The sequence below is a fragment of the Triticum urartu genome, chromosome 1A, assembly GCF_056163025.1.
Source record: "Triticum urartu cultivar PI428250 chromosome 1A, HENAU_Tu73, whole genome shotgun sequence".
NCBI classification, from domain to species: domain Eukaryota; kingdom Viridiplantae; phylum Streptophyta; class Magnoliopsida; order Poales; family Poaceae; genus Triticum; species Triticum urartu.
Window position 1 is genome coordinate 109228550 of NC_141873.1, and position 15746 is coordinate 109244295.

A 15746-nucleotide genomic window follows, 5' to 3' on the forward strand; every position below is an offset into this window, starting at 1 on the left:
CTTGCATTTGATTGCAGGGTTGTTCCAGAGAGACCACCTTCATCCTACACCTCCTGTGGATTGATAAAACTTAGAGCATCCACTATGGAATTATTTTTTTGTTGTCCTACAAAACTCTACGCTTAAAGGCCCAACAAAGTCTACAAGAATAAATTTATGTAGTAAACATCAGGTTCTTTCTGGTGTCGTTGTCGGGGAGGGAAGTGCTTCAAGGTATCTTCTTTAGATCTTGCAATTTTGATTTTTACTTTCTTGTTTTTATTGCACTAGCTTGGTTTAAAAACAAAATGAAAATGAGTGCACTTGGTTATCCTTACAAAGCTTATCCTGAAAACATTGAATTTGAACCCAAAAAATGAAGATGTATTTAAGGAATAATTTAAAGAGGTGATTAAATGTTATTAGTATGCTTTCCATGAATGTCATTAATGCTAATGATGATTGCACCAGTCATGATAAATTTCTGAGAAAAAGGTTATAAGGTTATAAGCGTGTCAATTCTTGTGAAGAACATAGACCTTGTGAAAGAATGCAAATTAGGAATGAAAATTATTGCAAGAAGCATAGACATGATAGAGACTAGAGTGTGGCTTGAGAATTTAGATGATTATGCTAAAAAAAAGTGTGTTCTTCATCCCATTACTTATAAATTTTGCAATGGGTTGGTCATCTTAATTCTAATTTCCAATGCATATATTATCATGATCGAATCATGGCCAAATATTGCGATGACATGATCACCTTTGTATCATGAAGATTTTTAGGGTGTGAAGAATTAACACATCAAAATTGTTGGTTTGAAAAATTCGTTCTCACATATTCAGTTAAAAATATTCTAAGGGAAATCTTTAGGTATTCTCACATATTCCTCCCTCCCCACTTTCAGAGACACGTGCAAGCTCGGCGCCGTGGTCCCCTCCCCTGCATCATTCGAGCATGGCTAAGGGAAACGGTCAATTCGGTCGTTCCTAACGGGATGCTTTAAGATTCATGTTGTGCAGGCCAAACAGTTAATACGGGCTACCAAACGGACCACTTTTACACTGCACGGACCTAATTGCAGGTAACCAAATGTGCCATTGACGCGAACCAACCGGTTAGATGGTTAGGTGAACAGTGGTATCCCCAGCCCATCAAGGTTCAAGTCCGAGACGTTCCTGTCGACTATGAGGCGCTCACGGTGACTTTATAAAATCTCAAGATGATATGTCGACTCAGTCTCTCAGAGATGCTCATATGGGTAGGATGTGTGTGTGCGCGCGTTCATAGAGGTGAGTATATGTGTATATATGAGCGTTTGCGTTGTACTGTGTTCAAACAAAGTCCCGATTGTTTTGATTTTTGAAATGAGATATTTACGGAATCCCATGAATAGGATCAAACCTTATTCCATGCTATTTTCGTAAGATTCTTCTTCCTTCTATTGATTCTTTTCCGATTAAGATGTACGGATCCATGTATCTACGTACATAGATTTTGTTCATGGATTAACGAAAATGTTCAAGAGCTCTATTTGCATGTCATTCTATGAGTCGCTTCCTTTTTGCGTATCCCCACTCCCTTTGGTAACATCTACTAATTTTTTAAAGACATATTTCGACCCGGGCGTTTTTAAGAGGTTGTACTCAGACTGCTTTTAAGGTTGAGGAACTGCCTTCTTCTGCTCCATCTGAAGCTCTACATAAGGGTAAGCTCGGACGGCCTGCTTGAAGATGACGGCGTGGAGCATGCAGCGACCGCTTGACGCCATGAAACCAGACATCAGCATCCAACTCGGGAAGATCTAGGAGGAGGAACTCACGGATTGTTGTGGTGATTGCCCTGGAGAGTGACGGTGGTGACAACAAACGACGGTATGCCACTGGTCATTGCGCGGATCTTGCAAGGGGGTTGTTTCTACGCTAGATTAACCAAACAATTTCCATTTTTAGTTGATACCATTTACAGGACCCAAAATTACGTTTGTGTTTCCTTTCCTAAAGGTTCTACAAGTACCCCAGTACCCCAGAGAAGTCGCCACATGGCCTTGAAGATAGTACGTTGACTATGTTTCTTGGAAAATTTGTGGCTCGCGAAGAAATAATTATATGATTCAGGTGATCAATCTATGGTTTTGATTTGGTGTTTGTAAGTGTTGATACATTTCTCTACAAACTTGGTTATAAAGTATGTTTTTTGAATAATGCTATATAGAATTTAATTTGGCAAGGAGGGCGTATATTGTGTAAGCATGTTTCATGATATACCTAGTAATACTAGTTTCCTAATTTGTATTCTATGTATGTCCAGATGTTGTACGCAAGAAAGCATAGCATGTTTCACCCCTTTTAATTTAGTTGATCCAACTAATGTTGAAAAAGTCACAAGAAAGAAATGAAAGGAAAGGAGAAAACTAATACCTTGACGAGCCTATGCAGCTCCATTTTTATATCTCATAGAAGCAATAAACCTAATATGCATGCCATTGTCTATGTTGAAAACACTTGAAAAGATTAATGGTTGGTTCTTCGGCATATTAGAATAATATAAGAGCACAAAATATTGCATCACCTCCTTATAAAGGGAGTAGAATGAACCACAGGGGGGAGCATATTTTCTGCTAGGTCAGTTGACGATATAAGGAAAAAGTCATGTTGTTGGATATTGCACTATTAGGGGAGCATGTGAAACCAGAGGCAAAAAGATATTGTTGTACCAAATAAACCGTTCTGATACACCATTTTTTTGGGGGGAATACACTTAGCAGCGTATCATTTCATTGATAGAGAAGAAATAGAAGTTACAGGGAGTTACAGGGTGCACCCTCGCAGACGTACACAAGCCGGTGTCTGGGAGGGCGCAGCGATGAGCAGAGGGAGAGGATGCTCAGCCTCGAAGCAGGGGGTCAAGCTACAGGTAAGATGCTAGCAATCCCGGTGGCGCTCGCCTTGGCCCAAAGGTGGGCATCGTCCTTGATGCTCTTGATCAGGACCTCGGTGGAGGGGCGAAGGCCGTCGAATATGGCCGCATAGCAATGCTTCCAAATTGCCCAGGCGGTCAGCATGATGATGGAGTTGAGGCCTTTTCTCAAAGAGCCAGGGGAGGCCTCCGCGGCCGCGGTCCACCATGCGAAGAAGCTCGCGGTGCCATCAAGCGGCGGGGCGACTAGACGGCACCAGGAGAGAATCTCGTGCCAGGTGATGCGAGAAAACACGCAGCCGGCGAGAAAGTGGTCGATCGACTCCACCTCCTGGTCGCAGAGAATGCAGGTAGGGTCGGTGGATAGGCCGCGGCGCACACGCCGCTCTGCGGTCCAGCATCGGTCGAGGTAAGCAAGCCAGAGGAAGACCTTGTTGTTAAGAGGGGCCGAGCTTTTCCAGAGAAGTTTCCAGCATGGCGGCGCGGTGGAGCCGTGGAACAGCGCGCGATAGCAAGAGCTGGCGGTGTAGGATCCGTTGGTTGTCCAGTTCCAGATGAGGCGATCGGGCTCATCAAAGAGGACGACCAGCTGTAGCTTGCGCCACAAGCTTACGTACTCGATGACTGCCTGGGGCCGAGGGTGCCGTGGATATCCCCAATCCACAGACCATTGACGAGCCCATCGCGGACCAGCGTGCGGCGGCACCGGCGACGCAGTACAAGGGCGGTGAGGGTGGGGGCGAGCTCGGGAATGGAATAGCCATTAAGTCAGTCTAAGCATGAAAATGAGCTAAACTATGATTCATAGTTTTGAAAACAAAGAAATGCCTTTTTCAAAACTGCTCTTAAACTATGGGGATTCTGAGAAAATGTTCTGCATGAGAAGTGATGGCATTATCCAAGCTTGCCAACGCTTCTGACAAAATACGCGTTAGTTCAATGATTGGGATTAATATTTTGTTAACTACATCAAACTGATAGTGTTTGTGTAGTTCAAGGACGTCATCAGGCGAAAGCTTCATTGCACGCCATGGGACTGATGATCGGGTGAGGAGGGAGTTGGCTCAAATCGGTTTGGCAGTCGCTGACTGTGGGAGAGGTGGCGGATGACGTATAGATGACGTATGATACCGACCGGATCCAGCGGAGCGACCTCCATCCACACATGGCCGCCAATCATCATCCGTGATTGATTGGATACAGGTGAGATGCAATGATCGAATACACCAGGCACGACCAGAAACAATCAAAGGTCAAAAAAATGTGCTTCATATATAGACCTTCAAAAGAAGTAACATAAAGAGAAGTGCAGAAAAAACAATAGGACCATGGGCAATGTAACCAAGAATTTCCTCTTTTGCGTCTATGTTCCATGACCGTAATCATACATCACTAAACCAGGTTCCGCAGTAAAAGTGGGAACCAACTTAAACCCTGCTCTCCAACCATATACTCAAACTCATCACCACAGGGTGATACAACTACTCTTTCGCTAGACAGACGTGGAACAATCTCCAAACAGAGTGGAAACGACTGACAAGACAAAAACTTGAACATACAACAAACCAACGAATAGACCAGCATGGGACTCCCAAAACCCAGTTGCTTTTGATGTTTATAAGGTGTGCTCCATACTCTTTCGACAAGTTAATACAGCACAGAAACACTTCTGACAAAAACCGACACAACCAACAACCGTGAAAACCCTATCTTTCAAGGTTCTTTTTACCTCACACAGATATATCAATATAATTTTGGTTCAAGCTATATTAGGAGGCAAAACCCGACTCTCCCGACAACACATGCGGCTCTGGACGTCCTCTGGTGAGGCAGAACCCAAATGATCCGACCGGTTGACCTTGAAGACTGACCATTGACCAAGCTGCACCACCGACGATGCAGCCCAAGGACTGACCCTGCTTAGACTGACTTGACGACTGCTTGAGACCAGACCGACAGGACCCAACAATGACTCGAACGACAAAGACCTCCCCAAATCTGACTAGTCCCAAGCAAGTAGCTAAGGTACACGTCCAACCGGGTATCTGCATGAATAATGTAACATCAGAATCCGACCAGACCACCATGACCGACCCAATGCAACACATATATACCATTAAATTTGTTTGAATGGCTCAAGAGAAATATCATACCTTCAGCCAAAGTTGAACCCACCCGATGGAACCGAGTTCTGCTGACTTCCAAAGTTGAAGCCATTCTGGGCATTATCACCTGAGGGCATGACCTCATCTTCCTCCTCCAACCAGTAGGACTCAAGCATCTTCACTGCCTTCTCATATATTTCTGTGTTGTCATGGCTCTGAAGGTTCTCAATCTTTTCCAGTCCCTCAGCATCATCAATCATCTGCGCATAGTTGTTGACATCCCCTGCTCCAAGGTTCTTTTCTGCCTCCCCAACCTTCAGGATGTTCTCAAGACCTTCCAAGCAAACTGTTACAATTCTGGGATCCGGGCAAATGAGCAGATCACAGAGCGGCTTGATGCAACCCTGGGCAACAAGATACCTGCTCAACATTTCATGCAGACAAATGATATTAGAATACCAGCATGAAAATATGTACTAGTAACAATAACAAAGCACAAACAGAAGCAAAAAACAGAAGTTCACATACTTAATCTGATCATGTGTTCCACCAGAAGTGGCATTTGAAATTGCCCAAGCTGCCTCCTTCTTAATGTCAAATTCAGCACCTTGCAGGAGATGGACCAGCGGACCAATAATGTTTGCCTGGATAACAGCCTGGAGACAAACAAAAAAATTAGAACTGTGGTATGCTCTATAAAGAAAACAACTCAAGCATGAACATTAACAATGGATCCCTTGCTAATTTATATAGATGACAATGAAAAAAGAGAAACTGGCTTCTCAAAACAAGGTTGGATGTACAGGATTGTGGAATTGGTGCTAAGCAATACAAGCCAGTGCCTTTCCTTTTAGAGAATATCACTATACAAACTGACAACACAGGGCACAAACCTGAATCTGGTCCCGGTTACCAGCTGTGATGTTTGAGATTGTCCAGCATGCTTCTTTCTTGATGCTTTTCTTGTGGTTGGTAGTCAAGAGGTTCAAGAGACAGGGAAGTGCTTGGTGATCAATGACACACTGCATCGAGATAAATTATTAAATACAAACACAGAACAACAAGATATCAGGTAAAGTGAAATTGCAAACACAGGTATGGTACTACAAACCTAGTTAACTAATGCATGTGAACAGCTATGTATTCATCAAATAAGCCTTTATGCAAAAATAGATAAGTAGATCAAAATAACTAAGCATTGGACAGAAAAATAGATAAATACTAATAGCACATTCATCTACCATGCTCACATGAGTCATAGCAACAATCATTTAAAACAGTTGCCATACATTGCCAGCAGTGGGGACACCAGAACCAAATATAATTTTAGTAACAGAAGCCAGATGACAATCCAGCTTGGCAGTTTGAATTGATTATACACAGCAGGAAAAAGAATTATCAAACAATTCATCTAAATTATGAAAAGAGAGGGACCAACAAAGCTAAATAAATGAGCTGCTATTCAACAAAACACATCTAAGAATCATAAATTCCATGAACCAGCACTGCAATTCAACAACCAACATAGCTAAATAAGCTCCGACATAAACAAACATTGTAGAACTTACAATAGCTGTCTAGTTATTTTATCACTTTCATGAGCTATAAGTCATGTTAAAATTTATAGACATTTGAGGACACACAGTAAAATACCCAAGGTACTACTAACTACCACATGGATAACAAGGAATTACAGCTTTAATCATCAAAGTAACAGCAGGTAATATATAAAAAGAGAACAGCCCTCAAATGATCTGACCTGAGTCTGCAAATCATCACCAGTGACAATGTTACCCACCGTGCGCAGAGCTGGAATGAGAACAGAAGCCGAAGGGTGCCTAAATCAAATAATAGGAGTTAGCACATCAACCATATGTAGCTGAGGGAAAAGGTGAACATGAAAAATGCTCTTACAAGAGAAGCTCCACAAGCCGAGGAAAAACACCAGACTCAATCACGGATTGGATCTTGTCATTAGTTCCATCAGAAAGGTACGAGAGAGCCCAGCAGGCATCAGTTAGCACCTCCTCATCCTGAGAGTGGATAAGGCGCTGCAGTGCTGAGAGAGCCGGTTTGACCTGCCCAAGCACACACAGATCAACTCATAAGCATCATTGTTATAGCAAGTTCAATCAGTGAGACAACTTCACAGAATTAAACCTGTTCAAAATTTGGCTGTGGTTTCCCACGGCAGAAGTTGGAGAGTGTCCATGTGGCATTCCTGAGCATCGAGAGCTTGGCATGCTCATTGAGCTGCTGCAACAAAGGGAACAGACCACCACTTCCAAGCACAAGGTCACGGCACTTTGGAGAGTCACCAGCAACATTCCCCAGAGCCCAAACAGCCTGAAAATACAAATATGAAACATACAACATTAGCATCACGTCGTAAAGCCTCTAAAAGAAAAAAAAAACTTCTGAGTTGTTCTCATGCCTGTTCGCGGACATCCTCACTAGGAGAGCTGAGTAGCTTGACAAAGATGGGCACAGCACCATACTCAACCACCACTTTGGTGTTGTCTGATGTGCCTGACGCGATGTTGGTGAGCGCCCATGCAGCCTCGAACTGTAACAGAAAAAATTAGGTAAACATGTGCCACTTTGAGTGATTAAATGCAACTACAATAAATTAACATAACTTCATCATAAGGATTGTTCTCACCTGGAGTTGGGGATAGTCCTCCCGTGTGAGGAACTCAATGAAGCGAGGCACCACGCCTGTGTTGATCACTTCCTCAATTGGAGGGCTTCGCTCTACAAACATTGAGCAACATATCAGCAGGCGAACCAAATAATCAGTGTTGAATATTCAACAAATGGTGTAAGCCAAAAAAACAAGCATCCATTGTTTCCCTAATTATTATTTTCATAAGCATTGCAGGATCACATTACTGTAACAATGTTACCTAGATCGACAAACAGCTGACTCAGAAGATCAGCAGAACATTGATTTAAAAAGGCAACAGTTAAATCGAAAACTATGATACGGTGCAGGAGCATCCAAAAGATGAATGGAATTGACACGTTCAGTGAATTTTAAATCTCAGAGAGTAATATGGGGACAAGTAATTGATTTTGCCCCCACCTAATACGCAAGTAAACTAAGACCTATACTGGTGGTTTAGCGACGAGCCCACACGCAAATCTAGAACTGGCAGACCTCTCGGGTTATTAATCCACGATTTCACCAAAACCATCCTAATTTCATCCCTTGTAGTTCAACTAGGGCAAAAAATATTCTCCAGAGACATCAGCAGATGTAAATTCAAGGCTCACCGATGGAGAGCAGCTTCCGGAACTGGGTGGTGGCCTCGAGCTGCACGGCGTTGTCGTCCGAGAGAACCGCCTGCACCATCGCGGGCAAGCCCTCCAGCTGCACGCGAACACAGATCCGAAACAGTCAGATCGAGAATCCCCAATCAGAGCCCTTACGAACAGACCAGATCGAGAGAGAGAAAACGAGGGACGGGGGGCGTACCTTCTGCTGGAGAGCCGAGGAGTGGCCCATCTGCGGCGCGCCACCGGCAGCGGACGCGGCGCCGGCCGGGAACCCGTCGCGGCGCTTCTTCTGGAGGTTCGCGTCGCGCTGATTCTTCCGGATCTCCACCATCTGATCCTCCCGCCGCCGGCGCCCGTCCTCGGCGTCGACGGACGCCTTGTAGCGGCTGCGCCGCACCTCGGCCCGCTCGTTGGGCCGCAGCGACATCGTCGGAGAACCTCGAAACCCTAGGGGGGAGGAGTGGGGGTGCGCACGCACGATGCGGTTGGGCTCGATTCGAAAAAGGGGAACGGGAGGGGGAGATGTGTGGGCGAGGTGGGGGGATTTTATAGGTGCTCAGGAGGGGCACGAAAGGAAAAGTTGGGAGTATGACGGTTGTTGAGCTGGATGTACACGGTATCGCACGGGTACATCTGGAAATAGTTGGAGAGTTTGAATTTTGAAAGGCTGGAGTACTTGGCTCGCAAGTTTGCGGTACTATTTGTTCTTTTTATGACGGTTATTACTGCTACTTGCTGGTTTTGCGGGGATCCTAACTCACCCACATGCTCCAAATTTTTTCGAATGGAGTACTCCCTCCTTTCATCTATATAGGGCCTAATGCAAAGTTGCTAATCTCGAACCACATTAATATCAAAATTTAAAATTCCCGCGCTAGGCGTCGGTTGTAAGGGGAGGACAAAACAGGATCTCACCCTGCCGTCTGATTGCATCAATGCCAGGCATTCGATCGTGATGTCGTGTTCTTCCTCACATCGCCTCTCTGCTCCTATGTACTCCCTCCTTCCATCTATATAGGGCCTACTGCGTTTTTCGTGGCTAACTTTGACCAAATGTTAGAGCAACAATATATAACATGCAACTTACACAAAGCACACCGTCAAATTCGTATGTGAAAAGAGATTTCAATGATATAATTTTCACATTATGCATATCATGTACTATTAATCTTGTCAATAGTCAAAGACCGTCTTGAAAAACGCATTAGGCCCTATATAGATGGAAGGATGGAGTAGTGTGTTATGTTCCTCACTTTCTCCTGTGATACGAGGTCACAACCCCATTCTCGCCGTGCTCGCATCTGCGGCGACCAATGCCTCGGTAGGCTCGCAACATCGTTGCCTGTTTCGTAGAAGTGCGCAGGTTCATAATTTTGTGCTCGCAACATCATCGGAGGTCCACCCGGCTTGCAGCATGGGCTCGCAGCATTACCGGGTCTGCCACGCTCGCAACATGGGCTTGCAGCATCATCTGAGGTCCTTTCGCGCACGCAACATGGGCTCGCGTCATCACTGGCGACCCGCGCCCTCCTTGCAACATCCCAACCTACACCCATAGCATGAGCTGGCCTTGAAGCACCGACCGTCGGGCCTTGCAGCAGCGCGCGGGTGAGCGTGGTGTTCGTGGGTCTGATTGGACGATGATGTTTGTGGGTGGGTAGGGAGAAGTGGGGCATGCTCGTTGGGGTGTGATGCTGGTGGTGATGGTGCTACGGTTCGGGTGGTACGCGCAGGGAGGCATGACTCTGGTGGTTGAGCTCGCCGGAGGTGTGAGATTAATGTCCTGCAAGAGCACACGGTGTAGCACTTTCATAATAAGTGATGTGTCAAACTCACAGGAAGCCAAATGGAAGGCACTACTAACCCCAAAACTACGTTGTCACCGACATAGTTCCGTACGCGTCCAAACCGGAGTTTGGAAATAGTCGAATCTATCGGTTGCTAGGGAAAGAGAATAAAAATGAGGTTTTATCTTGTAACACCCACGATGCGGCTATATCTCCCACGTGTCGAGGCATGACTTAGAGGCATAACCGCATGATGGTTTAGTCGCAAGTGGGGTAATCTTCACACAATCACATGTACTGAATAAGAAATGGATAAAGAGTTGGCTTACAATCGCCACTTCACACAATACATAAATAATTCATCCATCATCCAAATACAATCAAAGGTCCGACTATGGAACCAAAATAAAGGAAGACAACCCCTAATGCTAGATCCCCGATCGTCCCAACTGGGCTCCACTACTGATCATCAAGAAACGAAACGTAGTAACGACCCAGATCCTCGTCGAACTCCCACTTGAGTTCGGTAGCATCGCCTGCACTGGTATCCTCGGCACCTGCAACTATTTGGAAGTATCTGTGAGTCACGAGGACTCAGCAATCTCACACCCGCGAGATCAAGACTATTTAATCTTATGGGTAGGATAGGGTAATGAGGTGGAGCTACAACAAGCACTAAGCAAATATGGTGGCTAACAATACGCAAAAAAGAGCGAGAAGAGAAGCAAGGCAACGGTCGAGAAGCTAGAAGTGATCAAGAAGTGATCCTGAAACTACTTACGTTCAAACATAACATAAGAACCGTGTTCACTTCCCAGACTCCGCTGAAAAGATACCATCACGGCTACACACGCGGTTGATGCATTTTAATTAAGTCAAGTGTCAAGTTCTCTACAACCGGGCATTTACAAATTTCCATCTGCCACATAACCGTGGGCACGGCTCTCGAAAGTTTATACCCTGCAGGGGTGTCCGAATTTAGCCCATCACAAGCTCTCACGGTCAATAAAGGATATTCCTTCTCCCGGAAAGACCCGACCAGTCTCGGAATCCCGGTTACAAGACATTTCGACAATGGTAAAACAAGACCAGCAAGACCGCCCGAATGTGCCGACAAATCCCGATAGGAGCTGCACATATCTCGTTCTCAGGGCACACCGGATGGGCAAGACGTCGGGATGTCATAGACCCTGGTTGCCCAGGAGGCACCGGACATCGCCTAGTTCGGACCAACACTTAAAGAGGCACTGGCCAGGGGGGGTTAAAAATAAAGATGACCCTCGGGTTGGCCGACCCAAGGGAAATGTATACGTTGTTAGGCAAATGTAAAACCAAGGTTGGGCCTTGATGGAGGAGTTTTATTCAAGGCGAACTGTCAAGGGGTTCCCATAACACCCAACCGCGTAAGGAACGCAAAATCAAGGAACATAACACCGGTATGACGGAAACTAAGGCGGCAAGAGTGAAACAAAACACCAGGCATAAGGCCGAGCCTTCCACCCTTTACCAAGTATATAGATGCATTAATTAAAATAATAGATATTGTGATATTCCAACATATCCATGTTCCAACATGGAATAAACTTCACCTGCAACTAGCAATGCTATAAGAGGGGCTGAGCAAAAGCGGTAACATAGCCAAACAATGGTTTGCTAGGAAAGGTGGGTTAGAGGCTTGACATGGCAATATGGGAGGCATGATATAACAAGTGGTAGGTAGCGCGACATAGCGATAGAGCGAACAACTAGCAAGCGAAGATAGAAGTGATTTCGAGGGTATGGTCATCTTGCCTGAAATCCCGCAAGGAAGAAGAACGAGTCCATAAAGAAGACAAACGGACGTAATCGAACGGATCCTCACAACTCCGAAACGAAACCGAAGCTAACGAGAGAAGCAACCCGGAAAGAAGAAAGCAACATGGTAAACACACAAGCATAAACATGGCATGATGCGCAACCAAGTATTATGCATGTCCGGTTTAAAGATTCATGGCATGGCAAAGTGCACAAACAACACTACAAGTTAAATGGAGCCCAATATGCAACGAGCTGCATATTGACGAAACACCATATTCCATTATTTAGTTATCTCTTGTTTAAACTACTCAACAATATTAAATGTTATTAAACATGGCAAGAGGTGAAGAATAATAAAACTACCTATCTAGGCAAGTTAAATGAGGCCGGAACAACAAGCAACAATTCTAGAAAATCCTCATGTGCATATTTTAGATTTGGTACTGATCTGCCCTAAACCATATTTTGGAGCTATTAAACATGCAAGATGAGTGCACCATGTTAAACTAGGCATTTTTCTACCCCATTTACATATAAAGTTTGTTAAGTTTGGAGCTACGGTTATTTAGTTATGAAATAAATCATTTTAGCATGCATTTAAGCAAATTTAATCAAACAACATTTTAAACATAGATGAAAGTTGCAAATTATTAATCTACACAAAATTCTAAACATTTTACATATAAGGTTTGTCTAATTCTGATGCATGGTTCATGAGTAATTATATGCATGAAGGCTAGGGTCTTTTCTGTAAAACTGCACTCTCTGGTTAATTAGCAAAATTGCAGAGGCAGGAAAAAAACAACGGGCCGAAACTGGCAGGCCCAGAAGTGCACAGGGGAGGCTGGAGGGGGCTGCTCACCCATGGGCTCGGCCCAGGAGTTGAAGGGGAGGCCGCTGGTATGGATCTGACGAAGGGAAGGTGTTGCTAGGCCTCAGTCAACGCGATGCGGTCCTCGCGCGGGCACAGGTGTGCGCTCGCACGCACACGAGATGCAGAGGCTGCGGAGGCACGAGGTTCAAAGCGGCAGCAGGCAGCGAAGACGAGCGGTTCCAGGTGCGGGACGTCGTTCTCCAGCGAGGTTCGACGAGGAGGTCTGGGCGCGAGGAGAAGACCAGGATGGCTGGGAAGAGGCCGGAACAGAGCGGGACACGGCCGCCGGCAGCGGGACCTTGATGACCCACAAGTATAGGGGATCTATCGTAGCCTTTTCGATAAGTAAGAGTGTCGAACCCAACGAGGAGCAGAAGGAAATGATAAGCAGTTTTCAGTAAGGTATTCTCTGCAAGCACTGAAATTATCGATAACATATAGTTTTGTGATAAGGTAATTTGTAACGAGTAGCAAGTAATAAAAGTAAATAAGGTGCATAAAGATGGCCCAATCCTTTTTGTAGCAAAGGACAAGCCTGGACAAACTCTTATATGAAGGAAAGCGCTCCCGAGGGCACATGGGAATTATCGTCAAGCTAGTTTTCATCACGGTCATATGATTCGCGTTCGGTACTTTGATAATTTGATATGTGGGTGGGCTGGTGCTTGGGTACTGTCCTTACTTGGACAAGCATCCCACTTATGATTAACCCCTACTGCAAGCATCCGCAACTACAACAGAAGTATTAAGGTAAACCTAACCATAGCATGAAACATATGGATCCAAATGAGCCCCTTACGAAGCAACGCATAAACTAGGGTTTAAGCTTCTGTCACTCTAGCAACCTATCATCTACTTATTACTTTCCAATGCCTCCATCTAGGCCCAAACAATGGTGAAGTGTCATGTAGTCGACGTTCACATGACACCACTAGAGGGATAACAACGTACATCTCATCAAAATATTGAATGAATACCAAATTCACATGACTACTAATAGCAAGACTTCTCCCATGTCCTCAGGAACAAATGTAACTACTCACAAAGCATATTCATGTTCATAATCAGAGGGGTATTAATATGCATAATGGATCCGAACATATAATCTTCCACTAAGTAAACCAACTAGCATCAACTACAAGGAGTAATCGACACTACTAGCAACCCACGGGTACCAATCTGAGGTTTGGATACAAAGATTGGATACAAAAGATGAACTAGGGTTTGAGATGAGATGGTTCTGGTGAATATGTTGATGGAGATTGACCCCCTCCCGATGAGAGGATCGTTGGTGATGATGATGGTGATGATTTCCCTCTCTCAGAGGGAAGTTTCCCCGGCAGAACAGCTCCGCCGGAGCCCTAGGTTAGTTCCGCCTCGTGGCGGCGGAGTTTCATCCCGTAAGCTTGCTTCTGATTTTTTTCTCGGACAAAAGACCTCATATAGCAGAAGATGGGCATCGGAGGGCCACCAGGGGGCCCACGAGGCAGGGGGGCATGCACAGGGGGGTAGGGCGCTCCCCCCACCCTCGTGGCTGGTGGGTGGCCCCCCTCTGGTACTTCTTGCGCTCAATATTTTTTATATATTCTGAAACGTGCTCTCGCGAAGTTTCAGGACTTTGGGAGATGTGCAGAATAGGTCTCTAATATTTGCTCCTTTTCCAGCCCAGAATTCCAACTGCCGGCATTCTCCCTCTTTATGTAAACCTTGTAAAATAAGAGAGAATAGGCATAAGTATTGTGACATAATGTGTAATAACAGCCCATAATGCAATAAATATCGATATAAAAGCATGATGCAAAATGGATGTATCAACTCCCCCAAGCTTAGACCTCGCTTGTCCTCAAGCGAAAGCCGAAATCGAAAGATATGTTCACATGTTTAGAGATAGAGGTGTCGATAAAAATAAAATACGGACATGAGGGCATCATGATCATTCTTAGAACAACAACATATATATATATATATTGTCATATGATCTCTTATGCTAAAGTAACAATTCAATCACAATTTCAAGTATGAATCATAAACTTCATTGAAAACTAACAAACTCTAATCTCAGTCATTGAGGCAATTGCAATTTATCATAACATAGGAAAGAGTCAATAGAAGAGCTTTTCAGCAAGTCCGCATACTCAACTATCATTTAGTCTTTCACAATTGCTAACACTCACGCAATATTTATGGGTATGAAGTTTTAATCGGACACAGAGAGAGATAGGGGCTTATAGTTTTCCCTCCCAACGTTTTACCTCAAGGGTAATGTCAACAATAATAGTTCATGAAGACTCACATCCAATTAGCTATATATATTAGGATCTTTCCAACCCATTGTGCTTGCCAAAGGATAAAATGTAAAAAGGAAAGGTGAAGATCACCATGACTCTTATGTAAGGTAGAAGATAAAAGTAAAATATAGGCCCTTCGCAGAGGGAAGCAGAGGTCGCTTTTATGGTTGGATGCACAAAATCTTAATGCAAAAGAACGTAACTTTATATTGCCACTTGTGATATGGACCTTTATTATGCAGTCCGTTGCTTTTATTTCTTCCACATCACAAGATCGTATAAAGCTTATTTTCTCCACACTAATAAGTCATACATATTTAGAGAGCAATTTTTATTGCTTGCACCGATGACAACTTACTTGAAGGATCTTACTCAATCCATAGGTAGATATGGTGGACTCTCATGGCAAAACTGGGTTTAGGGATATTTGGAAGCACAAGTAGTATCTCTACTTGGTGCAAAGAAATTGGCTAGCATGAGAGGGAAAGGCAAGCTCAACATGTTGGATGATCCATGACAATATAATTTATCTCGGATGTAAGAAAACATAACCCATTACGTTGTCTTCCTTGTCCAACGTCAACTCTTAGCATGTCATACTTTAATGAGTGCTCACAATCATAAAAGATGTCCAAGATAGTATATTTATATGTGGACCTCTCTTTCTTTATTACTTCATATTAATTGCAACGATGACCAAAACTATGTTTGTCAACTC

At 44.3% G+C, this 15746-nt stretch overlaps 2 protein-coding genes across 2 annotated transcripts; both read right to left on the reverse strand.

The window, feature by feature from the left end:
* Positions 1-2884: 2884 nt before the first annotated feature.
* LOC147990273 (uncharacterized) lies at positions 2885-3662 on the reverse strand. Its single transcript, XM_087537802.1, has 2 exons — positions 3567-3662; positions 2885-3487 (listed from the first exon to the last, which is right to left on the reverse strand). Exons 1-2 carry the CDS (start codon positions 3660-3662, stop codon positions 2885-2887), a joined length of 699 nt encoding a protein of 232 aa, XP_087393928.1.
* Positions 3663-4236: 574 nt separating this feature from the next.
* Positions 4237-8819, reverse strand: LOC125550697 (importin subunit alpha-1b). Its single transcript, XM_048713766.2, has 11 exons — positions 8482-8819; positions 8280-8376; positions 7666-7757; positions 7438-7569; positions 7164-7349; positions 6918-7081; positions 6763-6841; positions 5897-6025; positions 5532-5659; positions 5052-5423; positions 4237-4943 (listed from the first exon to the last, which is right to left on the reverse strand). The coding sequence occupies exons 1-10, from the start codon at positions 8707-8709 to the stop codon at positions 5054-5056; spliced, it is 1605 nt and encodes a 534-aa protein (XP_048569723.1). The 5' UTR covers positions 8710-8819; the 3' UTR covers positions 4237-4943; positions 5052-5053.
* Between the last annotated feature and the right edge of the window lie 6927 nt (positions 8820-15746).

What these genes read in the sequence shown, in the direction of transcription:
- LOC125550697 (XM_048713766.2), bottom strand. Translation starts at nt 8,709, where the DNA reads ATGTCGCTGCGGCCCAACGAGCGGGCCGAGGTGCGGCGCAGCCGCTAC. An exon ending in CGGCTTGTGGAGCTTCTCTT is followed by an intron (nt 6,842 to 6,917) that starts GTAAGAGCATTT and finishes TATTTGATTTAG; the next exon opens with GCACCCTTCGGCTTCTGTTC. An exon ending in GTGATGATTTGCAGACTCAG is followed by an intron (nt 6,026 to 6,762) that starts GTCAGATCATTT and finishes ATCTCGATGCAG; the next exon opens with TGTGTCATTGATCACCAAGC.
- LOC147990273 (XM_087537802.1), bottom strand. Translation starts at nt 3,662, where the DNA reads ATGGCTATTCCATTCCCGAGCTCGCCCCCACCCTCACCGCCCTTGTAC. An exon ending in CCGCGATGGGCTCGTCAATG is followed by an intron (nt 3,488 to 3,566) that starts GTCTGTGGATTG and finishes CGCAAGCTACAG; the next exon opens with CTGGTCGTCCTCTTTGATGA.